This window comes from Colletotrichum fioriniae (genome assembly GCF_027942845.1).
Source record: "Colletotrichum fioriniae strain IMI 355084 chromosome Unknown scaffold_2, whole genome shotgun sequence".
Classification (NCBI taxonomy): domain Eukaryota; kingdom Fungi; phylum Ascomycota; class Sordariomycetes; order Glomerellales; family Glomerellaceae; genus Colletotrichum; species Colletotrichum fioriniae.
Window position 1 is genome coordinate 329,866 of NW_027076838.1, and position 20,691 is coordinate 350,556.

The following is a 20,691-nucleotide window of genomic DNA, read 5'->3' on the forward strand; positions in this document are numbered from 1 at the left end:
GCTGATCTCAAGCCCCTCCCAGGGTTTCCCACCTCTAACAAAACAGGCGTGGCGACCGAAGAGCGTAGTGGGTCATGGTCATTGTTTCGGTAAGTCTTCGAATCGATCTCGGCCCATTATGCTACTCATCTCAAACGTGAGGATCACAACGGCAGTTCAAAACCAGTGATGGTAACGTGAGTGCCGGAAGATAGTGGCATCCCGCGCTTGAACTTCCGAGACTCGATAGTCGTCGTCCAAAAATTCAAGACTTAAAGGGCGTCGATAATGTTAGGGATTGATAGAATAGGTTCAAAAGCAAATATATTCGCGCCTGGTAGAGATACAGCCAAACAGATGGCGTTGATTGGAGCTTCCGGAGCGCCCCAGCCTGGGATCGACCACGGTGGAGGAAGCCAAGTTTGAAAGCCTCTCTGGGTTCTCCAGTTCCCTTGGGTGCTGGAGTCTGGATGCGATGCCCCTCGCGAATTTGGCCCTCAAATGTTAGCCAACGGTTGCCAGGCTGAAGACTATGTAATGGATCCCAGCCCCCCCACAACGAGAGGCGCGTCTCCGAATGAGCGATGGATCCAGCAAGCCGATTTCTTCCTTGACATGTGCCGAAAACGGAGCTACAAGAACCAAAGCACTCAGCGAGCAAAGGTGAAGAGCTGTATTGATCTTTCGAGAAAAGTAATTTGGTCAGTCGTCAGAGCCGTCAAGCAGCCTGCCCCAGAAGTCATCTTCGTGTTGCAATGCAGCTTGACCGAGAGCATTCAAATCATGCCACAACAATGTTGGAGCTAGTAGAAAAGTCGCGGTAGTCTCGCTCGGTCGAAATGACGGTACGCGCCACATGAAAGGTTATCTCTGGCTCTGGCAGATTAGGCTGTCAGTCGGCGTCAACATGGATGAAGAGTCTTGTCAGGAACGCATGGCCGATCTCGCCGGCCGTCCGCCTCACAGCGTCTTGACTGAAGCTGATACGCAAATGGGCATGAGGGATCATGTCCTCATAGTGGGTGGGTGGGTTGGCTTTAGTCACTGGCCGCGAGGTCGGTACCACGCATCGCGTGTGCTAAGTGAGACAGATCGTAGTGTATTAGTCGAGAGTACCGTGATGGACTATGCTCGAGCAAGGGCAGTGACCGAATTCCTGGGAGCAAACTCCGTCAGCAAATGCCAATGCTGAAAAGCAAATTCGAACCTTACGATAAGGTCGAGACATGGTCTGTCCTAATCAATAGCTCAAGTTTGGGGGTTTGGGGGTGGAGGACGCCACGGGAAATGTCGTGAAGAGGATTGCCCCATTGGGGCAATTCCACTGAAGAAGAAAGGGAGCGAGGGATTTGGGAGGATCCCAGGCCGACACCCCTGAGTCCCACCATCGTGAGCTCTTGTTCCGCCTGCATCGGTGGAGGGTGTCCGGGTGGGTCGAGTGATTGCCGGACTGCTGGGCCGTGAAGCTGCAGGGGGGGACATGACAAGCGTGGATTCTGGAAAAAGAGAGTGAGAGAGAGCATTTGCAAACCTGTAATGAAATTGGCTGACTAAACAGCTACAGTGAGCTCTGAGTGGACCAAAAGCATTTCTTTGATTCAGCCCGATTACTGTCCACCACTGACAGGTCCCGCTTGGGCTGCGCCTATCGCATGTCTTATCTGTGGTTCTGTCAAGCGTACCTTACTTTACCTAACTTATCTGGTCGTCCTTTCGGGGCGACATTTCTTTTCGTTCATGATTGATTCAATGATGACAGCCAAGGGCCGAGGGTGGTTGGAACTTGGGGGAGACACGGAGGCAGCCAAGCGTGACTGTTGAAGCTGTGTCGATAGTTTCGATGGCTTCGCTTGGCAAGTTGTATTTTGGCAGTTGTATGTTCGGCAGGAGTGGCAGTGTGGCAGCCGGTGAGGTATTTGTCTTAGCGGAACAGATATCGGCCGAGTGGAGGGTTGACTGACCACTGTTCATTAAGGGCCTGTACTCGAATCATTGATCTTGGTAGCGAGAGGTGCTGTGGGTGCATAGGGGAAAAGATCAGGCCAGCGCTGATATGGTAAATCAGCATCAGAAATTTAGTTGATGCGAATTGGAGGAGATGAGAATCATGGACGGGCTCGTGCCCCAAAATCTGGCGCAAACACATATACTGACACAGGTACTACACTACTCCGGAGACCTCCACATAGACGGCGAGAAGGAGCCAAGGCAAGAGCTTAATCACCCCAGACCCTATTGCCTTTGAATCCACTACCATGGGCTGTCGTCTGAGGAGAATTGAAGCTTGCCTATCCGTACACCTGCATCGCCATTGTTGTCTCTACTTGGGTGCCTTAGGTAGGGACCTTGGGCGGGAGTGCCTGCTTCAGCTCATTCGATTCTGAGTGTGCCCTGGTGTATAAGGTAAGGTAGGTAGGTACCTTAGAGTCAGGACAGTACGTACTTTATCAGGACTAATGCGAATGACAATGACAGTGACATGGTGGCCGGCCGAGGAAGGCGTGGGGCGCGATAGGTGCAAGGACATTCCGCGGTACGTACCGATGCAAGTTCGACTTTGTGGCAGGGGAGGGGCGTCTCTTGGCCAGGATTTCCCCCGAACGGCCGGGTCTGGCTTGCACACTTGCCATGCTTTGCCATCTTTGCCTTGGGGCCCACGGGCATTGAGTTCGGGATAGAACGCTCAGTCAGGTTCAGTCTTTTCCCGCCCTCTTCCTTCTCTGTCTCTATCCGTAGTGTACGGATACTCCGTAGTCTCTAGCAGAGGGAAAGCACCCACTTTATTCTCTCTACCTTAACGTAGGTACTGCGTCCGCCGCACCATGCTTGTCCACTCACATGTTCATCATTTGCCCAACATGGCCCGTGTCGTGTCTCTTATCTGCCCACACCAAAACTCACTTACACTTTCCTGTCTGTCAAGTCACCCATTGATTAACCCGTTGCCCAATGTCAAATGTCTACAGAGCAATGCCCTCCCCATCCGCTCCCACAACGCCTCCTCCGTATGCGGATTGCCCACACTAGCTCCGCTGGCCCAGGCAATTACACCCCCAGACACGGCCAGGGATCACCGCAGTATCCATTGCTCCCTCTGCCGCAACCACGTCCTTCTTGAAGCCACCCCCATCTCTTCTGTCCTTTCTGGTATTTTTTTTTATATATGATCCTGCCTGTCCCTCCCGTCCCTACTTTGTCCGCCTGTTTGTTCCTCTTCACCCAGGCAATTCGTCTCATCTTGAACCCGACCTACCCTGGCCGTCGACAACCTCGTCCCAGCTCTGTCCATATTCGAGACAGCTTGCTCTTGAGGAAAAAATAATAATATTACTCCCTCATCCCCTCTCTCCTGACTCTTCTACGCCATTCAACCCTCTGGTGAACACTTCGCCCCAACCTCGAAACCGCACACAACCACCGCCCATCATGTCTTACACGCATACTGGAGCTCCTACGGAGTTCAATGGCACCAACGCCGATTACGGTGGTGATTCCAGTACGTCGACAACCTCCCGCAACAATTGGGGCTCGCCTCGATCGACTTTGATGCTAATCCGTGAATAGCCACCACGAACTTGAACCAATGGTACCAATCCGGCGACCAGTCTTACATTCTCGTCTCGGCCGCCATGGTCCTGCTCATGATTCCCGGCATCGCCTTCCTCTACTCCGGTCTCGCCCGCAGAAAGTCGGCCCTCTCCCAATTATGGGTGGTCATGATGAGCTTTTCAGTCATCGTCTTCCAGTGGTACTTCTGGGGTTACTCTCTTGCCTTCAGCGAAACTGCCACCAACGGCTTCATTGGTGATCTCCGACACTTCGGCCTCATGAAGGTTCTCGCTACTCCCTCCCAGGGCTCGCCTCTCGTTCCCGCCCTTCTCTACTCCTTCTACCAGATGATGTTCTGCGCCGTTACTGCCGCCCTCACTGCTGGTGCCACCGCCGAGCGCGGCCGAGTCATTCCCTGCATGGTCTTCATCTTCTTCTGGGCCACCCTCGTCTACGCTCCCGTCGCCTGCTGGGCCTGGAACGCCAACGGCTGGGCCTTCAAGTACGGTGTTCTCGACTACGCCGGAGGCGGCCCCGTCGAGATTGGTTCCGGCATGTCGGCTCTCGCCTACTCTTGGGTTCTTGGCCGTCGCAACGAGAGAATGATGCTCAACTTCCGTCCTCACAACATCTCCCTCATCACTCTCGGCACTATTCTTCTCTGGTTCGGCTGGCTAGGCTTCAACGGTGGTTCCGCTTTCGGTGCCAACCTTCGTGCCGCCATGGCTTGCTGGAACTCCTGCTTGACCGCCATGTTCGCCGCCATGACCTGGTGCCTTCTCGATTTCCGTCTGGCCAAGAAGTGGTCTCTTGTTGGCTGGTGCTCCGGCACCATTTCTGGTCTCGTTGCCGCTACCCCTGCCTCCGGTGTCATCACTCCTTGGGCTTCCATCATCCTTGGCGTTGTCGCTGGTGTTGCTTGCAACTTCGGCACCAAGAGTAAGCTATTTTCCCCTCGTGTCCGAATGGATCACTTCTAACACAAACGTCCTTAGTCAAATTTCTCCTCAAGATCGACGACTCTCTCGATGTTTTCGCCGAGCACGGTATCGGCGGTATTGTTGGTCTCATCTTCAACGCCTTCTTCGCCTCTAGCTCGATTATCGGCCTCGACGGTGTCAACATGGGAGTCTCTGGCGGCTGGGTTGACGGCAACTACAAGCTCATGTACATCCAAATCGCCTACATTGTCGCCTGCTGCGCCTACACTTTCGTCATGTCTGCCATCCTGGCCAAGGCCATCGACATGATTCCTGGCCTGAAGCTCCGTGCTTCCGAGGAGGCCGAGCTCCTGGGTATGGACGACGACCAGCACGGTGAATTCTCGTACGACTACGTTGAGGTTCGCCGCGATTTCCTTGCATGGACCCCCCACCAGGCCGAGCCGGCCGGAGAGGGAAAGTTCATTCCTCAGCACGGAATTGAGGAGCACCAGCACATGGCCAACAACGGAGCCAGCAGTGGATCAGACGAGCCCAAGCCTGTGACGCCTCAAGGCGAGATCAGGAGCGAGAAGGCTCCTTCTCTGTGAAGGACGTCCGGGCTACGAGGAAGAGTTGGTCACTTTGATTTGAATTTTTGGGTGCCACATGGGCTCCAAAAGCGAGGCGTTATTTACAGGATGGGATTGATCTAAAGCTGTTTTCCCTGTTGGAAGGATATCCCGCAAAATGCGAAGCGAGCAGATATTTTTTAGTTGTTGTATAATACCCCATGGTATATCCGTAATGTGACGCCAAATAAAAGCGACTCTGATCTATTTTCAAACGCTCAAGTGCAATTTCGTTCGGGTGAAGAACTTTGACAGTGTGAGGGGACGAAAGCATCGAGAGAGAGAGTTGTGCAGAGAGTGCATATGGAGGGGTGTACAACGACGAGGATGCATGCGGTGTTACCGAATGTCTCATCCTCCTGTGCGACCGGAAATGAAAACCAAGTAGACAAGGAAGGGAAAAAACAGCGCATCACTTCTCTCAGTGTACATGCTTGGCAGAGCTGGATAGTTACGGTCAAGTGTCACAAGTTTGTGGAATGTCAGGAAGGTTGTGCAAATGGGGGTGAGGGTGAGGGGGAGAGGATCGAAACACGGCCATCAGCCTTGGCGCAAGCTCTATTTCTGCTTCTGGCATGTTTGATTCGTTGGCAAATCCGACTACTGTAGTAGACATCAGGTCGTCGCCCGGGTTTTCCTGTTCACTCACATCCAGTCTCACTACTGACACTCTCTCTCACTCTTGTCGAGTCGGCAGTGCGTCTCCCCTCTCGTCTCGACTCTTGTCTCGATGATTGAGTTTTGGGTTTGACTTTCTACACGCGACTCGAGGTACTGTGTTTCTTAGGCGGATGATTGGGCTGCAGTTCCCCGGACGAGCTACGTTATTCGTTGCTTGGGTTGCTTTGGTGCTCATCTATTCGTTCCGTTTTGGCTACCACGTCCGGTCGACCATGGTAAGGTTAAGATTGGTTCGGCCAGTTTGCTCGGAGACCGCGGATCCAATTGGTCCTCTACCTCTCTGCCCAAATTGAACGTTCATCTCGCGCAAAAGTAAGCAGTGCCCTCTGTCGGCCGTCCCAAACGGCATGCATACGTATTCGTACGCGACTTGGGTCCTTGGGATGATACGCCGAGTGGGATGATGTTCTGCATACGATGCGCCCCGGGACACCGAACAGGATGTCTGTGTCCTCTGCTTGTGAACATCTTTCTGCTTCGGATAACGATTCTCGTTTCTGCTTTCCAAAGTTGACAGACCAAGCGCCGCGGCACAGTACCGGCGAGCCGACGTCGGCGCCAGCTCTAATGCTAATGCTCTGAAGAAGGGTGCGACTATCTCCGAGCGGATGTAGACAACACCGTTTCCGTTGGTAATCGAGGCCATTAATCATGAAGACATGTCGAGGAAGGAGAAAAGAGTACGTACTGTAGCCTAGTGTAAGCGATCGGGAATTGACGCTTCACGCTGGTCTTCAATTCGAGGGGGGTGGGATCGTTGGATGGGGCGGCATCGTCAACTTGTCAAGGATCCCCCCATCGACATTGAGGCCCCTGTTGACGCACCCTTTTTTTTCGCCCACGCTACCGACGTCGGGGGGGCTTGTCGCCTTAGTGAACCCCACCCACGGCCAAATGTCCAAGAGATAAGGAATTGAACGCTGAGTGGGCGAAGCGGCGGCGCGACCCCCAAAGATGGTCTGCCCATTTGGAAAATATGTCCACTTTTTGGGAGCGTTCACGCCGTCGGGGCGAGCTAGTGTGATATACCTTAGTCGAGCATGCATCATGGGGGTTTGGCGGCTTGCATTAGGCGTCGGTTGACGAAAGGGCGCGCGGGTGAAGGGGAAATTCGGAAGTGAGAAGACGGGGGGATCGATATGGATACGAAGGCTGCTTGATGCCGATGGTTCCTTTGGCTCTCTTATCTTTGCCTAGGAATAGGAGAAGTGGGAGTGAAGAGAGATGGCGGTCATGAGAGCTGAAAGATTGGAAAAGAGGGAGACGTGTGAGGAATATCGGGTAAAGGTGGGAGAGACAGAGACACAGAGGAGGGGAGAGGCAGCAGAGGAGAAGGTGGGCGAGGAAGGAGGGCGCCAAGTGGGAAATTGTTACGCAAGAAGGTGCGTGCCATGGGGGTTCAACTTTCAATGTCTTGGCAGGACCCAACGGGCCATACGCACCTGCTACCAGACAAATGAGCAGCGTAGTGTATGGGGCAAGAGCAAGAGAGGTAGTCGCGATGTCGAAATATGAAGTCATATTCAAGATGCGGCTCTTCAAGCTGTCTCCAAGCTTTGGCTGCACCCCAAGATCCAGCGGGCGCTCGACGGGACTTTTTTCTCCCTTTCCCCAGATCTCGGGAAGCGGTTCATCCCCCTAGGGGACCTAGATACATGTCTAAAATAAAAATCTCCTAGATAAAGAAAAGAGTTGATCCTTCCCGTTGCGCGATGGCGATGCGGCAGAGGCAGAGGGAAACGCATCAAGGGCCCGGGAGTTTGGATCTTGCGCCCGCAAGAGGTGGGTTTTCGTGGTGGTTTGGCGGGCGTTGCGGGCGCAACGACATGTTGGCGTGCCTTCTGGGTGTGTGGTGTGGTGTGGCAGGTGCAACGGTCTGATTTGCGATAAGATAGGAGCACCTGCAGATACCTACCTTACCTTACTGTGTAAAGCTTACTTAAGGTACCTAAGGTATCTGGAAGGTGCCTTGTGAGTGCCATCCTCCAAGAAAACTTCCATTGTCGACGTTGATTTAAACAACTACATACCCTCTACCCAGACACCAGAGGCCTTGTTGGAGCCGTTGACGTCTTCCCGCCTTGGGTAGAGACAACATGTCGTCAAAGCAAGCCCCAAAGAGCCTCAATTCGGCTTTTGTGGAACGGGGGTTCGTTTCGGTTCGTCTTTTTGGGCTTCCCGCACCCGCGGGAACGGGAAACGAGATGAAAAGCCAGTGTCATGCTGGACATGCTGGCGCTGGGCACGCGGCTCTTTGAGAAAAGGGAAAACGGTTACGCGATATTTACATGATGAAAACTCCCCAGTGGTGAGGGGAGATGAGGGGGGCCGCCGCTACCGTACCCCGAACGAACGTGCCAAAGTCTTGGCCTTTTTCTTTGGAGGCAGATCTTGTAGGGCGACGAATCGGCGAGGCTCCTTTTTGATTGCGACACGACTGGACGAGATTTCGAATTCCGTCTCGTGGTCTAGAATCGTTTCACCCTGTTCGGTTTGGTCCTTCATGGTCGAGTGTTGACGGCAATTGACGCGGTGCATCCAGGATTTGGGGTATTTGGCCCTGGCTGTACCCTCACGACTACCTACGGTATGCGCATCGTGACCTCGGTTCGAGACATCCTTGCCTCTTGGAGATAGCCAATTCAGAATCGAGGGGCTGGACTTATGGACCCATCGCAACAGGGCAAAATTGTGCTGCTGCACGTCAAATGCTTCTTGGAGTCGTGAGAAAGTTCAACCGAGTCTGATATGATGGGAACATTGCGCCCTTGCTTGCGAGTGCTTGCAGGTGGCTGGCCAAGGAATTGGCCCAATATCGAATCCTCGACCAGGGCGCTATCTTACCGCGAGGTTTTCAGCTATGGATACGATAGACATGAGCATCTAAGGGTCATCAAGCGCGGTGGTATCATATGCATTCATTCATCGACAGAAGATCAAGAAAGACACTTTGATGCCCAACTCCTCATCTTCAGAGACGCGTCCCCGATCACTTCGCACTCGGATTCGATCAAAATTCCATCGTGGACCTCGGTCGCCGCTACCTCCAGCTGGACGTCCAACCCGGGATTCCGTCTCCTAACTGCCTCCGCAAAGATCCGCGCATCGTCACAGAACACCTCCTGCGCGCCGGCCGTCACGTATACTGACTTGCTGATGTTGTGAATCTCCCCGAACCACTCCATGTCGCCATCTAGCGCCAGCGGTTCGTGCGGGTTCGTGGCTTGCTTCGCCGTGTGGTCGTCGGCAAAGAGGTAGTCGCCACCCTTGGCGACGATGGCCGCTGAGAGCATATCGACGCGGTGATTGTTTCGAAAGGAAACGGCATCGGTCCGAAGCGAGAGGAATGGTGAGACCAAGAACGTGCCGGCAAGAGGGCCACTGAGCCGAACAGGCTCGACGTCGGGGTGGGGACGGAGGAGGTGGCAGAGCACCTGGGCTGTGAGGTTCCCACCGGCCGAGTCGCCGCCGATGATGAGGTTCTCTGGCGTGATGCCGGATCGCAGGAGGTGATTGACAGCCGCCACGGCCTGCTGCAGCTGCGTCGGGTAAGTGGCACCCGGGCAGAGGGTGTACTGCAGGACCGCGACGGCGACCTCATCCCCGTTGGTATCGCCGGGCTTGCCGTTGACGTAGCATTCCCAGCACCAGGTGAGGTGGCCCGAGGCCAGCGGGGCGACGTATCCACCGCCGTGGAAGAAGAGTACGAACTTGGAGGCTTTCTTGCGGTTGCCGAGCCACATGATGCTTCCGCTGCCGCCGCCGGCTGCGACATGGTTGGTATCGGCCCCGGCGCCGAGGGGCTCGACGTCCTGGTGCAGTCGGCCGAGGGCGGCGGCGTTGGCGTTCTTGGACTCTTTGGCTTCTTGCTTTGCGAGCCAGGCCGAGTAAACTTGCAGGGTCGGAGTGGCGAGGAATTGGATCTCACGTGGCTGGAAGCAGCCCAGAACGATGCGGTAGGTTGCGGCCAGGAGCCAGAATCTCAACGGGATGCCTCGGCGGATAGCGTGCGGTAGCCCGAGAGCTACGATTGAGAAGAAGGTAGGAAAAGCTGTTCTCTTCGGTGAGCTCTACATCACGTAGCTTGTTGAATTGTGGACCTACCCCAGAGCACATGAAAGACGAGACCCAACTTCTCAAGAGGTCGGAGACCAGGTTGTGCTTGGGCCATAGTTGCTGATCTGATCCGAGAGGTCTGAGCCGAGTTTCTTGCTGACATGAAAAGAGGAGCTCGCTGCCAAAAGACTCGAAAGACGGGAGCTAAGGTATTCTGGGGAACAGTTGAAATAAGGCAGGTTGTAGCTTCAAAACGTTGGTGCAAGTGCGTGCCGAGGTAGTCAACGGGACGTCGTTGCACTGACGGACTCCGCGGCGGGCCGACATGGAGAACATAAAACCCGTCCCAAAATATGGGGAAATCAAGATTTATTTTCCCCGCCTCCGGCTGTTCTCTCTTGGCAGGTTTTTGTGGAGGACGGACTTTGGAGTCATACGGAACAGCTCCAGAAACCTGAACCGGGGGTTGCATTCGGAACGAACCCGGTGTGGGGTCCGGGATGGACCCATCGGCGAACGGTCTGGGGGAGAGGATGGGATCACGGAGTCTGTAAAGACGGTTATTGTTTAGATGTTGGTCTTCATCCCACTCTATATGGGGCCCAATATCGCTCAAGATTGATGACCAGAATTATTGCAAAGTGTATCAATTGTCTAATTCATTTTCCCCCAAGTCCCACTCACCCACCACCAGAGATTATGCCTTTTACGATCGATACCGTCGCCGTATTCCTTCGCGGGACCATCCTCAACCCGGCCCTCGTGGCCGCGGTAGCAGGAGCAGCAACGCTATCCCTAGACCAAGCCGCCCTCGCCGCGTACAAGATACCTTTCACTCTCGCCCAACTCCAACTCGCCTCCTGCGTGCTCGCAGCCGCAGGCGCGGCCCTCCGGCTCCACGAGTACCTCACCCGCGGGACCGCCAACAACTGGACGACGGACTCGACATGGGACTGGTCCAAAGAGATTGTCGTCGTCACGGGCGCCAGCGGCGCCATTGGCATCGGCGCGGGCGTGGTGCGGGATCTCCTCGCCAGGAACCCGGCGACGACGATCGTGGTGGTGGACTACGTGCCCATGGCGTGGCAACCCGCACCCGGGACGGGTACGAATCTGCACTACTACCAGTGCGACTTGAGCGATAAAGAATACATCCGCTCGCTTTGCCAGCGCATCCGCGCCGAGGTCGGGGACCCGACGGTGCTGGTCAATAATGCCGGGCTGGGACGCGGCGCCACCGTCATGGAGGGGACGTATGCCGACGTGGAGCTGACGATTAACACGAACCTGTTGGCGCCTTTTCTGCTCATCAAGGAGTTTCTTCCGCACATGGTGACGGAGAATCACGGGCACATTGTGAATGTGAGCTCGATGAGTTCCGTCATGCCGCCTGCGCAGATTGCGGATTATGCGGCGACAAAGGCCGGGTTGGCGGCTCTTCATGAGGTATGTTTTCTTCCTTTGTTAAGTCCGTATATATCGGACGGGGCTTGAATTGCTCAAAAAGAAGTATCTGACTAGTGTCGGGGGAAAACACAGAGTCTTCAGCTAGAACTGAAATACATCCACAACGCGCCCAAAGTCCGGCTGACGCTGGGTATCCTGAGCTTCATCAAGACGGCCATGTTCAGCGGCGAGACGGGACAGTCTGCCTTTGTCTTCCCGTTGCTCGAGCCGGATGCCGTTGCGGGCGTTTACGGAGGCCTTGTATAGCGGATACGGGAGGGTTATTTACCTGCCGGGTATCATGCGGTACATTACCATGTTGGTGAGTCTTTTTTCCCCCTTTTTTTATCCTTTCGCAACCCTTTTCTCCAAAAAAAGAATTTCTCAGTTTGCTAATGTTTGGGTGGGGATGTTTGCGAAATAGAGGAGTTCTCCCGAGTGGTTTTGGAGGATTGCGAGGGAGAGTACCGCGGGGCTCAAGGTTGACTTTAAGGGGTATCAAAAGGTTGATAGCAAGACCGGAAAGTTGGAGATTTTGGGTGGGAAAGGGGGGGTGAAGTTGACATGCTGACGGAGTCGGTTCTCAAAGAAAGGAGGATTTTGCATACTCGCTCGGGAAGATGTGGTGCTTTTCCTGATCTTTGCTCTCCCACATACGCAAGAGCCTTTAGAATATGTAGTTGGTGTGAGGTTTATTAGCTAATCTTTCTGGTTTAGAATGTAGTCCAATATCTATATATCGCAAGGAATTGGCTTGGTAGTTGCTGCACCCACAGACTTTCGTGTCGAACAGAACCACGAGACCATTCAGTCTCGTCTCATTCTCAGGAGGGACATATTACTCAAATTATAACATCCTACCGAATCAACTTAGCTGATGAGCAGATGCTGGCCCTCATGGCTTGAATAGACCTGTGCAAGTCGCGGGGTCGACGTGGAATCAGCCCTTGAGGTGAGCACCCATCCCGAGCCGTTACTGTGAAGAACCGCGTCTAAGCCGAGGGACGCACGTAACGACTCGTCATCTCCTTAAGCTCCCTTGCTTTGCTGCCAAGACGGAATCATAAGCTTCGGAAGTGCGAAGAACAAAGACGATGATGAGGGACTCGCAGCTTCGAAGTGACCGTCGTATCTCCTTGGGTCCCGACTTTGTCTGTAGTCGGAATCGTCCCGACCAATAGGAACGCGCCCGCCGTTCCCCAGATGTCCATTTACGGAAACCATCCGAGACCGATCACATCACATCAACAATAATGATGGACAACGGCTGGTGGAAGGACAAGGTGTAAGATGTGTCTAGAATAAAACAACGGGATGGTCACGCCTCCGCAGCGCAGCTGGTTTACATGCCCTCTTAAGAATATATTTGAGACTGAATTCTTGCTTCTCATCAACGTCTGATACCGACTTCATTCTTTCAACCTTGACGATTCTCAACATGGCGAAAATTATTGACGTCAGCGAGACCGAGAATATCTCTTACAGCCAATTCGCCTGTATCGGCTCCGGCTTTGCAGCCATTGGCCTGGGTGCAACGCTGAAGCGATGGTACGGAATCGAAGACGTAAAGTTCTTTGAACGGCATAACCAGCTAGGTGGAACTTGGTTCATCAATCGATACCCGGGTATGTCTGGAAATCCCGTTCTTAATAAGGGACTCTTAAGCGGTATTGTATATAACGGGCTAACATCATCTGGTGTCTTGGCTACGTAGGATGCGCCTGCGATGTCCCCAGCGCCCTGTACAGTTTCTCTTTCGAGCCCAATCCGCACTGGACGCGAGTCCTGCCGACGTACTCTGAGATCTGGGAGTACCTCAACAACGTGGCCCACAAGTACAACCTCGTCCGCAACATGTCGTTCGACGTGCTCGTCGAGCGCTGCGAGTGGATCGAGGAACGCGCCCGCTGGCGCCTCTCGACCCGCCACCTCAAGTCGGGCGCCACCTTCTTCCACGAGTGCCAGTTCCTCTTCGCCGGTACGGGCGCGCTCGTCACACCCAACGACATTGACGTTCCCGGCGCGGACACCTTTAAGGGCGTGATTGAGCACACGGGCCGGTGGCGTCCGGAGATCGAGCTCGAGGGCAAGAGGGTCGTGCTCTTTGGCAACGGGTGTACGGCCGCGCAGGTCGTCCCGAGCATCGTCCACAAGACAAAGTCGCTGACGCAGATTGTTCGGTCGAAGCACTGGATCTTTCCGCCCATTGATAGAAAGGTGCCCGACGTGATTCGGTCCGGGCTCAAGACCGTGCCTGGCCTGGCGCGCCTGCTGCGCTTCATCGTCTTTGCCGCGGCGGAGAGCTCGTTGCAGGGGTTTCCTCTGACGGAGGCGGCGAGCAGGTATAGAGCTGGGCAGAAGAAGGTTGCGGAGGAGTATATGCGGTCTACGGCGCCGGCTAAGTACCACGACCTGCTGATCCCGGAGTTCGAGATTGGGTGTAAGCGGCGCATCTTCGATTCCGGGTACTTGAAGAGCCTGCATGCCGAGAATTTGACGTTGACGAACGAGAAGGCGCTGGAGATTGTGCCGGAGGGCGTCAGGACGGCAATGGGGCTTATTGAGGCCGACGTGATTATCCTGGCCAACGGATACCACACCAACGAGTTCGTTGCCGGGGTCAATGTGATTGGGCGAGGTGGCGAGACGATACCGAGCCATTGGAAGTCCTTTGGAGGGCCCGAGGGGTACAACTGTTCGATGATGAACAACTTTCCCAACTTTGTCATGATTATGGGTATGTTCTCCAGGGGTAAAAGATGTATCCTGAAAATGGGGATTTTGTTACTAACATGACCAACCAACACCTAAAAGGCCCCAACGCTGCGACGGGACACACGTCGTCCATCATGGCTCTGGAAAACTCCATCAACTACGCCCTGCGCGTCTTCAAGCCCGCGCTGGAAGGCAGAGCGAGCACCGCGGTGATCAAACGCGAGGCCGAGGAGGCCTACACCGACACCATCCAAGACGCCCTGCAGCACCGGGTGTGGAACTCGGGGTGCAGCAGCTGGTACTTTCAAAAATCAGTTGACGGCACCAAGACGTGGAACGCCATGAGTTACCCCTATTCACAGGGCTACTTTTGGTATCGCTGTCTGTTTCCGGTGTGGTCCGACTGGGAGTACAGCGTGAGTAGAGACGATGAACTTTCTGGGATGAGTGGCGAAGCTAACTTGACTCTTTGCGTTACCAGGGACAATCGAGTTCGGTCTCGTCGATCAAGAAGAGGCAGCCGCGCGCATTGCTTTTCCTCCTGACTACGTTGCTTGGTCTCGCGGCTTGGGGAACATTTGACAAGACAGGATTTATTGCGGCTGTGGCCCAGGCTCGGCTTTCTTTTGATGCCCTTGTTTCCTCCATTCCCAAGTAGATTCATTATTACCATCATCACGTATTTCCTTGACTTGTCAGCGGCTAAATGGTTCCCGGGGTCTTCAGTTTTTCTGTAATAATGTATCTGAGAGTTGCACATAGAATAGTCTATCCATTTGTACCCATATGCTTCGATACTCAAGATAAGTATTCGCATCGAAGTAAACATCGACATAAACTCACCAAGATCTGACCACCAAATCTGGGGCATGCCAGGTATTTCGTCAATACAAGTAGTTGACGGGTCCGGCAGTTGTACCCTTGTCGAGGGAAACGGCGAAAACACGCACCAATCATTGCGGTGGTGATAGTCATAGCGTAACTGCTAAGTCCCCGGTGGGCTTTCAACTCGTCCCGGTGGCCCGCTTCCGTCGGGGAACTTCACGGTCCGATCTGCACGTCAAGGGAATAGCCGTTCAACCCCGCAAAACTCACTTGGGCCTTGTACATTCCATGGTACCCTGTGATGAACACTTCCATCCGACATCTCCGTGGCGTTCTTAATATTCCTGGTGTTGGTACTTTGTTAGTACTTCTATTGATCTGTCCTAAAGGTTTCGACAATCACAATTCACCTCGCCATGAGATTATTTCGGTATTAACAACTTGGTAACGTAGGAGCGCAAGCTTCTCACCAAAAGTTCAATATCTTCAACGTTAGCGCACTCGACCGTCAGGGCAGAACACGGCACCTTGCGATGCCTCCTGGGCGACAGGAACGGCAGCGTCGTCGCAAAATTACTCTGGCATGTGAGCCATGCCGAGAGCGCAAGGCGCGCTGCGATGGCGGCAAACCCATATGCTCAACGTGTCAACGACGATCACTGGCCCTCGAGCATTGCGTCTACACGGTAAACAACGCCAGAACGGCATGTAGCGATGAGTGAGTTTCTCACAATGTGATATTCTTTGGATAATTTCTTCCTTCATTCCACTCACCCACGGAAAAGCTACACCAAGACGCTTCATGAGCGCATCCGTAAGCTGGAACAGGCTTGCACCTTGCGCGGCATCGACATCAACACCCTCGAAGCCACTGTGCACGACGTCCATGGGTCCGCTGCGGACAACATCTCATCCGCCGCTAGGGGAAACCGGGACTTTACCGTACCAGACGCCTCCACCATGGAAACATCCGACGACCAAGCAGCAGAGGCGGCAGCCCAGCTGCCATCGCCGTACTCATCTGTTGGCGTCGACAGCTCCAGCGAGGCCAGGCGGGTGACGGCCATGGGCACCATCCTCGCCGAGGATGACCTGGAGGACTCGCCCAACAATCCGGCGGAGCCGGACTTCTACGGCAGCTCCTCGGCCGTTGCGTTCCTCAAGGAGGCCTACAGCGCGATGAAGTCGGTCCCTGCACGAGTCCAGTCGTCCACGCCATTTCGGACCCAGCAGGCTTTGCCATCCTTCTCGACGCCGTCTTCTCTGTACGCCGACTTTGACAACTTCCTTTTACCCCCTCGCCCGTTCGCCGATTACCTTCTTCAACTGTACTTTCAGAGAGTACACTACCTCTATCCCGTATTCCACAGACCGGCCTTCGAAAGAGCCTACGAATCCCTCTGGCAACCGACGACCTCAGCAACCGCAACAGCGGCAGCCGCCACATCCGGAGCAGGAGAAACGGACTTCCGCGGCGTAGGGCTGGGCTGTTCCCCCGGCGCGAACGCCAACACGATCGTCTTCCACAGCGCCCTCAACTCCATCTTTGCGCTCGCCTGCAACTTTGCGGACCTCACCTGCGCGGAAAAGGCAAAGAGCATCGAGGTCTTTCTGCTGCGGAGCCGCAAGTGCCTCAGCGTCGATCTGCTCGAGAAGAACAATCTCGGCGTCGTGCAGACGCTTTTGCTGTGCGGGCTGGTCTTTCAGGGGACGCCGTTTCCTGATCGGTGCTGGAATGCTGTTGGGATCGCGTGTCGGATTGCGCAGGGGCTTGGGCTTCATATGGATGTTGTGGCGGCGCGGGATATGGGGGCCGGCGGGGCGGGGGAGGAGGAGGAGGAGGAGGAGGAGGAAGGGTTTACGTTGGAGATGGATGTTAGGCAGCGGACGTGGCAGGGTTGTGTCGTTCTCGATACGTGAGTTTCCCCTTCTCTCCCTCTGTCTACCTACGTTGCCAGTGTCATTTGAGACCGTGAGGGGGAAAAAAGTAGAAACGGCTAACATGTTGTCAGCCTCGTGAGCATGACGTTCGGTCGACCCACCGTCACGTCCAATCTATCAGCAAATGGACTACTCCCCAGGTCCTATTCAGGCGCAGACCAGAGTCTCGAGCAGCCCAAGCTAGAGTTCATCACCCAAAGCTTCAAGCTGAGCCTGATACTCGAAAACATCCTCTCACAAGTCTACCAGCCGTGGCGGAACCGTCATCCCACCCAGAGAGCAAGTTGCGGCACGCGGGGAGGGGGAGGAGTAGGAGGACTGAGCTTTGACGCCATTGTTGAGCTCGACTCCAAATTAACCGACTTTGAAGACTCGGTACCGCCGCTCCTATCGTGGGGACCCGAGTCTGATGCCTCTGTGCTGGACGGGGCCTCGTCTCCAGACGACCTCCGTATCCTCGCGACGCAGAAGCACGTTCTGCACGCAAGGTACATGGCCCCCTCATGTATAATCGATATCAGACGGGAGACCGGGAACTAAATGTGTGGATGTTCTTTTGGCATATAGGTTCTTGTATCTCCGCCTCATGCTTCACAGACCGATCCTCACAGATCTCTCGGCTGCATACGCCCGACCTCATCGGGATGCTACCGGTAGCCCGTCAACAGAAGCACCGCCTAGGTCGCAGGGTAAGGGCCTCAGGGCCCCGTTCCTGACGGAGTGTGCTAGGGTGTGTGTGGACGCGGCCATGCAGCTCATTGATCTGGTGCAGGGCTCGTATCAGACGGACACGACGGGGGCGTGGTGGTGGAATAGCTTGTGTGAGATACTTCTCCCTATTTCATTTCTTCTCTTTCATCCCTCCCAGTGCGATGGTCCTCGTTCAGTATAGTAAGCCAAAAAAAGACAGGCTAACGCGAGATCACATGAACTCAACAGATGCCTGTGCCGCCGGCTTAGTCCTGATCGTCTGCCGCCTCTGTCCGCGCCTCTGGACGGGGCTGGACCACGCGGCAACGTCCGCGTCGTGGGAGAAGTGCCAGAGCATTCTGCAGGGCATCGCTGCCTTCAGCGTCTCGGCTCGCAAGTCGCTGGATCTGCTGCGCAAGATTGACGGGGCTGTCACGCAGTTACAAGCAGGTGAGAACATGCGTATGTTTCGCACAATCAAATTCTCAACCCCCGCCCCTCTCGAGTTGGGCATATGGATATTTGCAGAAAAAGCTGACATGGTCGTTTTGTTTTTTACTACAGCGAGGGAACCATCGGGACAGCAGATTGACTCCGAGATGAATTGCGCGGGGTTGGCGGAGAGCTGGTCGCTCCCGGCAAATATCGATGTCTCGCTGCTTCTTGAGCCTGATCCCATGTCTTTCTTTCGCGGGTGGGAGGTGATGGGTTACGAGGCTTCGAGCTCTGGATAGAAAACGGAGCGTCCAATTTTGGAGAAAGAGAGGTTTATAATATCAAAGTGGTAATTAAAGAAGCAGAGGTTTCTTAATATTGTATGCAATAATGTAGACCACAACTAAAAGTCTACCCTTACACCGCGCAGAACATGTAGACACGAGATTCAAACGCCAAAATCAAGAGTTTTCTATAAGAAGGTAGGGGGCGAGAGTCATGTAATTTAGTCCCGCATCAGCTTGGCGTCCTCCAAAACACCAGCAACCTGAGCCTCCCGCAGGATGAGAGACTCGTAATGCTTGTTCCTCATGTCAACCTTGACGGGGAAGGGCTCGCCCGTGGCCTCCAGGTTCAGGATGTTCCTGTTGTACGGTCCATTCTAGGCGTAGGTCACCAGTCAGTATGTTGCGCATCCAAAAAGGGAGGGACACAGAGGGGGAGGAGAAGCCACTCACAGGCTTGTAGTCGACACACTGAACCAACCTGGCAATATTCAAAAACATGCTGCGCTGAGCCAGGCGATATCCCACACATATCCTCCGCCCGCCGCCAAAAGCCCACAACCCGTGCGCGATATCCGCCTCGTGGCCGTCCAGCCACCTCTCGGGCTTAAACTCGTCCGGATCCTCGCACTCGTTGGCGACGGCGGGGCCGTTGATGGCGAACCCGGTGCCCGCGGGGAAGTAGTACCCCTCAAACTCCATGTCCGCGGACGTCGTGTGGTCCGGCGTGAGCGGGAAGATGACGTGCCAGCGCAGGATCTCCTTGGCCATGGCGCAAATGTACTTCAGGTCGTCCATGTCGGCGAGGGTGGGCAGGCGGGCCTGCTCGTCGACGCCGCAGAGGGCGTCGACCTCGGCGCGCGCGGCGCGGAAGACGGCCGGGAACTCGAGCGCCGCCATGGTCATGATGTTGAGGGCCTCGCGGGTGGTGTCGCTGCCGGCCTCGATGAGCTGCATGGCGACGTACATGCCGTCGACGTGGTCGCCCTTGTACTTTGTGTCCGGGTGGAGCAGCGTGTCGCGTACAAAGGACGGGGGCGCGGTGCCGTTCTCGACCTTGGCGGCGATGGGGCTGTACCAGCGGTCGTAGAGGTCGTAGTTCCACTGGCCGAGGGCCTCCCAGTGCGGGCGCCAGAGCTGGAGGAAGCGCGGGAGCTTTGCGAGGTCGGGGAACCAGTCGATGATGGAGCTGCCGATGGAGCCGACGAAGAAGGTGACTGCGTTTTGCATGTCGACGAGCTCCTCCTCGCTCTTGACGAGGCGCTCGCCGAGGGCGATGCGGTGGATGACCGAGTTGGCGTAGCGGTAGTGGTGGCGGTACCAAGCGCCCGGCTTGAAGACGTACTCGGCCATCATCTGGGTGCTCTCGAGCTCCTGGAACTCGCCATACTGGCGGAGGGCGGTGCCGCTGAGGAGGGGAGTGCATGACACGCCGGGGCTCGGCCCAGTCCCTTTGGGACATGATCAGGGACTTGCGGTTGCGGCCGACGATGTCGTTGGAGATGGGCATGGGGGTTCGGGTGCTCGTCTGGCTGCTTCGCTTGGCGATGATCTCGCTGACGACGCGGCTGCTGTTGAGGAGGACTAGGGTCTTTGAGCCTAGGTGGAGGGTGGTCATTTCTCCGTATTTTGCCATGGAGAGGAGCTGGTATTTTGAATCAGACGTTAGATTGATGTTTACGCACAGCTTCACACATGAAGAGATGGATACGTACGCCTCTGTTGCAGGGGTCTCCTTTGCTGGCATTGACTTGCAGCAGGTTCCCGAATAGGGGAACGCCTTCGGGGCCTGGTGGTAGAACGGGACGTCTTCCATCTTTTCCTCTGCGTTTTCCGACTGGTTTGAAGTACTGGAGTAGTACCGTAATTAGAAGTGCGGTGGTGGCTGCGACGGCGAAGAGTACGGAGGCGACGAGATGTTCTTGTCGTAAGCGTTCAAGAAGGTTGTGGATTTGCGTCACGACCATTTTGGTGATGGAGGATTATCTGAATAATGTGAATATGTAGGTAGGTACAAAGAAGAGTGATGACAGCATGACTACAGTTTCTAAAAAAGACCAATCGCTTTTATCATGGTGTTGAAGGTTGAGCTGATGGCCATAAAGATCTGGATAGAGCCCATGTTCGGGATCGTTCCGACGCAGTTTAGTTTGGCCAGACCATTAATACATGGAATCGGAACCAAGCCGTTGCCCAGGGTTTTTAATTCCCCGACAGGCCTAGAACATGTTCGGAGTCGGCTAGAATAGACGATGCGATTGTGTTTCTTCCATAGCACTTTTGGCAAGCGGCCCACATGATTTCCATGGTCGCCGCCATGGTTGCCGAGAGGGCCGTAAAACTAGTCCTCCGGGCCGGCGGCCTCGGGGAGTCGGCGAGAGTGGGACCGACGGACAACGCGGTAAATGTGGATATCCGGTGGAAAGAAGCTATCTTTGGCTGGGAGCTTTAAAACCGACTTGCACCGGCGAGAGGTTGTGAAGACTTGCAAAACCTGTTGCACCCAGTCGACTTGGAGCAACAGCAGCCAAAGCCCTG

At 54.9% G+C, this 20,691-nt stretch overlaps 7 protein-coding genes across 7 annotated transcripts; 5 read left to right on the forward strand and 2 right to left on the reverse strand.

Moving 5' to 3' along the window:
• Positions 1-3,405: 3,405 nt before the first annotated feature.
• MEP1 (low affinity high capacity ammonium permease) lies at positions 3,406-5,059 on the forward strand (the record flags this gene model as incomplete). Its single annotated transcript, XM_053195134.1, has 3 exons — positions 3,406-3,475; positions 3,544-4,467; positions 4,524-5,059. The coding sequence occupies 3 exons, from the start codon at positions 3,406-3,408 to the stop codon at positions 5,057-5,059; spliced, it is 1,530 nt and encodes a 509-aa protein (XP_053047405.1).
• A 3,638-nt stretch (positions 5,060-8,697) lies between these two features.
• Positions 8,698-9,932, reverse strand: N0V96_001958 (uncharacterized protein; the record flags this gene model as incomplete). Its single annotated transcript, XM_053195133.1, has 2 exons — positions 8,698-9,785; positions 9,866-9,932. 2 exons carry the CDS (start codon positions 9,930-9,932, stop codon positions 8,698-8,700), a joined length of 1,155 nt encoding a protein of 384 aa, XP_053047404.1.
• A 584-nt stretch (positions 9,933-10,516) lies between these two features.
• N0V96_001959 (uncharacterized protein) lies at positions 10,517-11,530 on the forward strand (the record flags this gene model as incomplete). The annotated part of the gene is made up of 2 exons (XM_053195132.2): positions 10,517-11,263; positions 11,357-11,530. 2 exons carry the CDS (start codon positions 10,517-10,519, stop codon positions 11,528-11,530), a joined length of 921 nt encoding a protein of 306 aa, XP_053047403.2.
• A 1,171-nt stretch (positions 11,531-12,701) lies between these two features.
• On the forward strand, positions 12,702-16,723 carry N0V96_001960 (uncharacterized protein; the record flags this gene model as incomplete). The annotated part of the gene is made up of 5 exons (XM_065756386.1): positions 12,702-12,888; positions 12,978-14,000; positions 14,078-14,394; positions 15,257-15,489; positions 15,589-16,723. The coding sequence occupies 5 exons, from the start codon at positions 12,702-12,704 to the stop codon at positions 16,721-16,723; spliced, it is 2,895 nt and encodes a 964-aa protein (XP_065614755.1).
• Positions 16,724-16,805: 82 nt separating this feature from the next.
• Positions 16,806-17,284, forward strand: N0V96_001961 (uncharacterized protein; the record flags this gene model as incomplete). The annotated part of the gene is made up of 2 exons (XM_065756387.1): positions 16,806-16,810; positions 16,885-17,284. 2 exons carry the CDS (start codon positions 16,806-16,808, stop codon positions 17,282-17,284), a joined length of 405 nt encoding a protein of 134 aa, XP_065614756.1.
• A 386-nt stretch (positions 17,285-17,670) lies between these two features.
• N0V96_001962 (uncharacterized protein) lies at positions 17,671-18,168 on the forward strand (the record flags this gene model as incomplete). Its single annotated transcript, XM_053195130.2, has 2 exons — positions 17,671-17,896; positions 17,999-18,168. The coding sequence occupies 2 exons, from the start codon at positions 17,671-17,673 to the stop codon at positions 18,166-18,168; spliced, it is 396 nt and encodes a 131-aa protein (XP_053047401.2).
• A 206-nt stretch (positions 18,169-18,374) lies between these two features.
• Positions 18,375-19,771, reverse strand: N0V96_001963 (uncharacterized protein; the record flags this gene model as incomplete). Its single annotated transcript, XM_065756388.1, has 3 exons — positions 18,375-18,530; positions 18,607-19,561; positions 19,626-19,771. The coding sequence occupies 3 exons, from the start codon at positions 19,769-19,771 to the stop codon at positions 18,375-18,377; spliced, it is 1,257 nt and encodes a 418-aa protein (XP_065614757.1).
• Between the last annotated feature and the right edge of the window lie 920 nt (positions 19,772-20,691).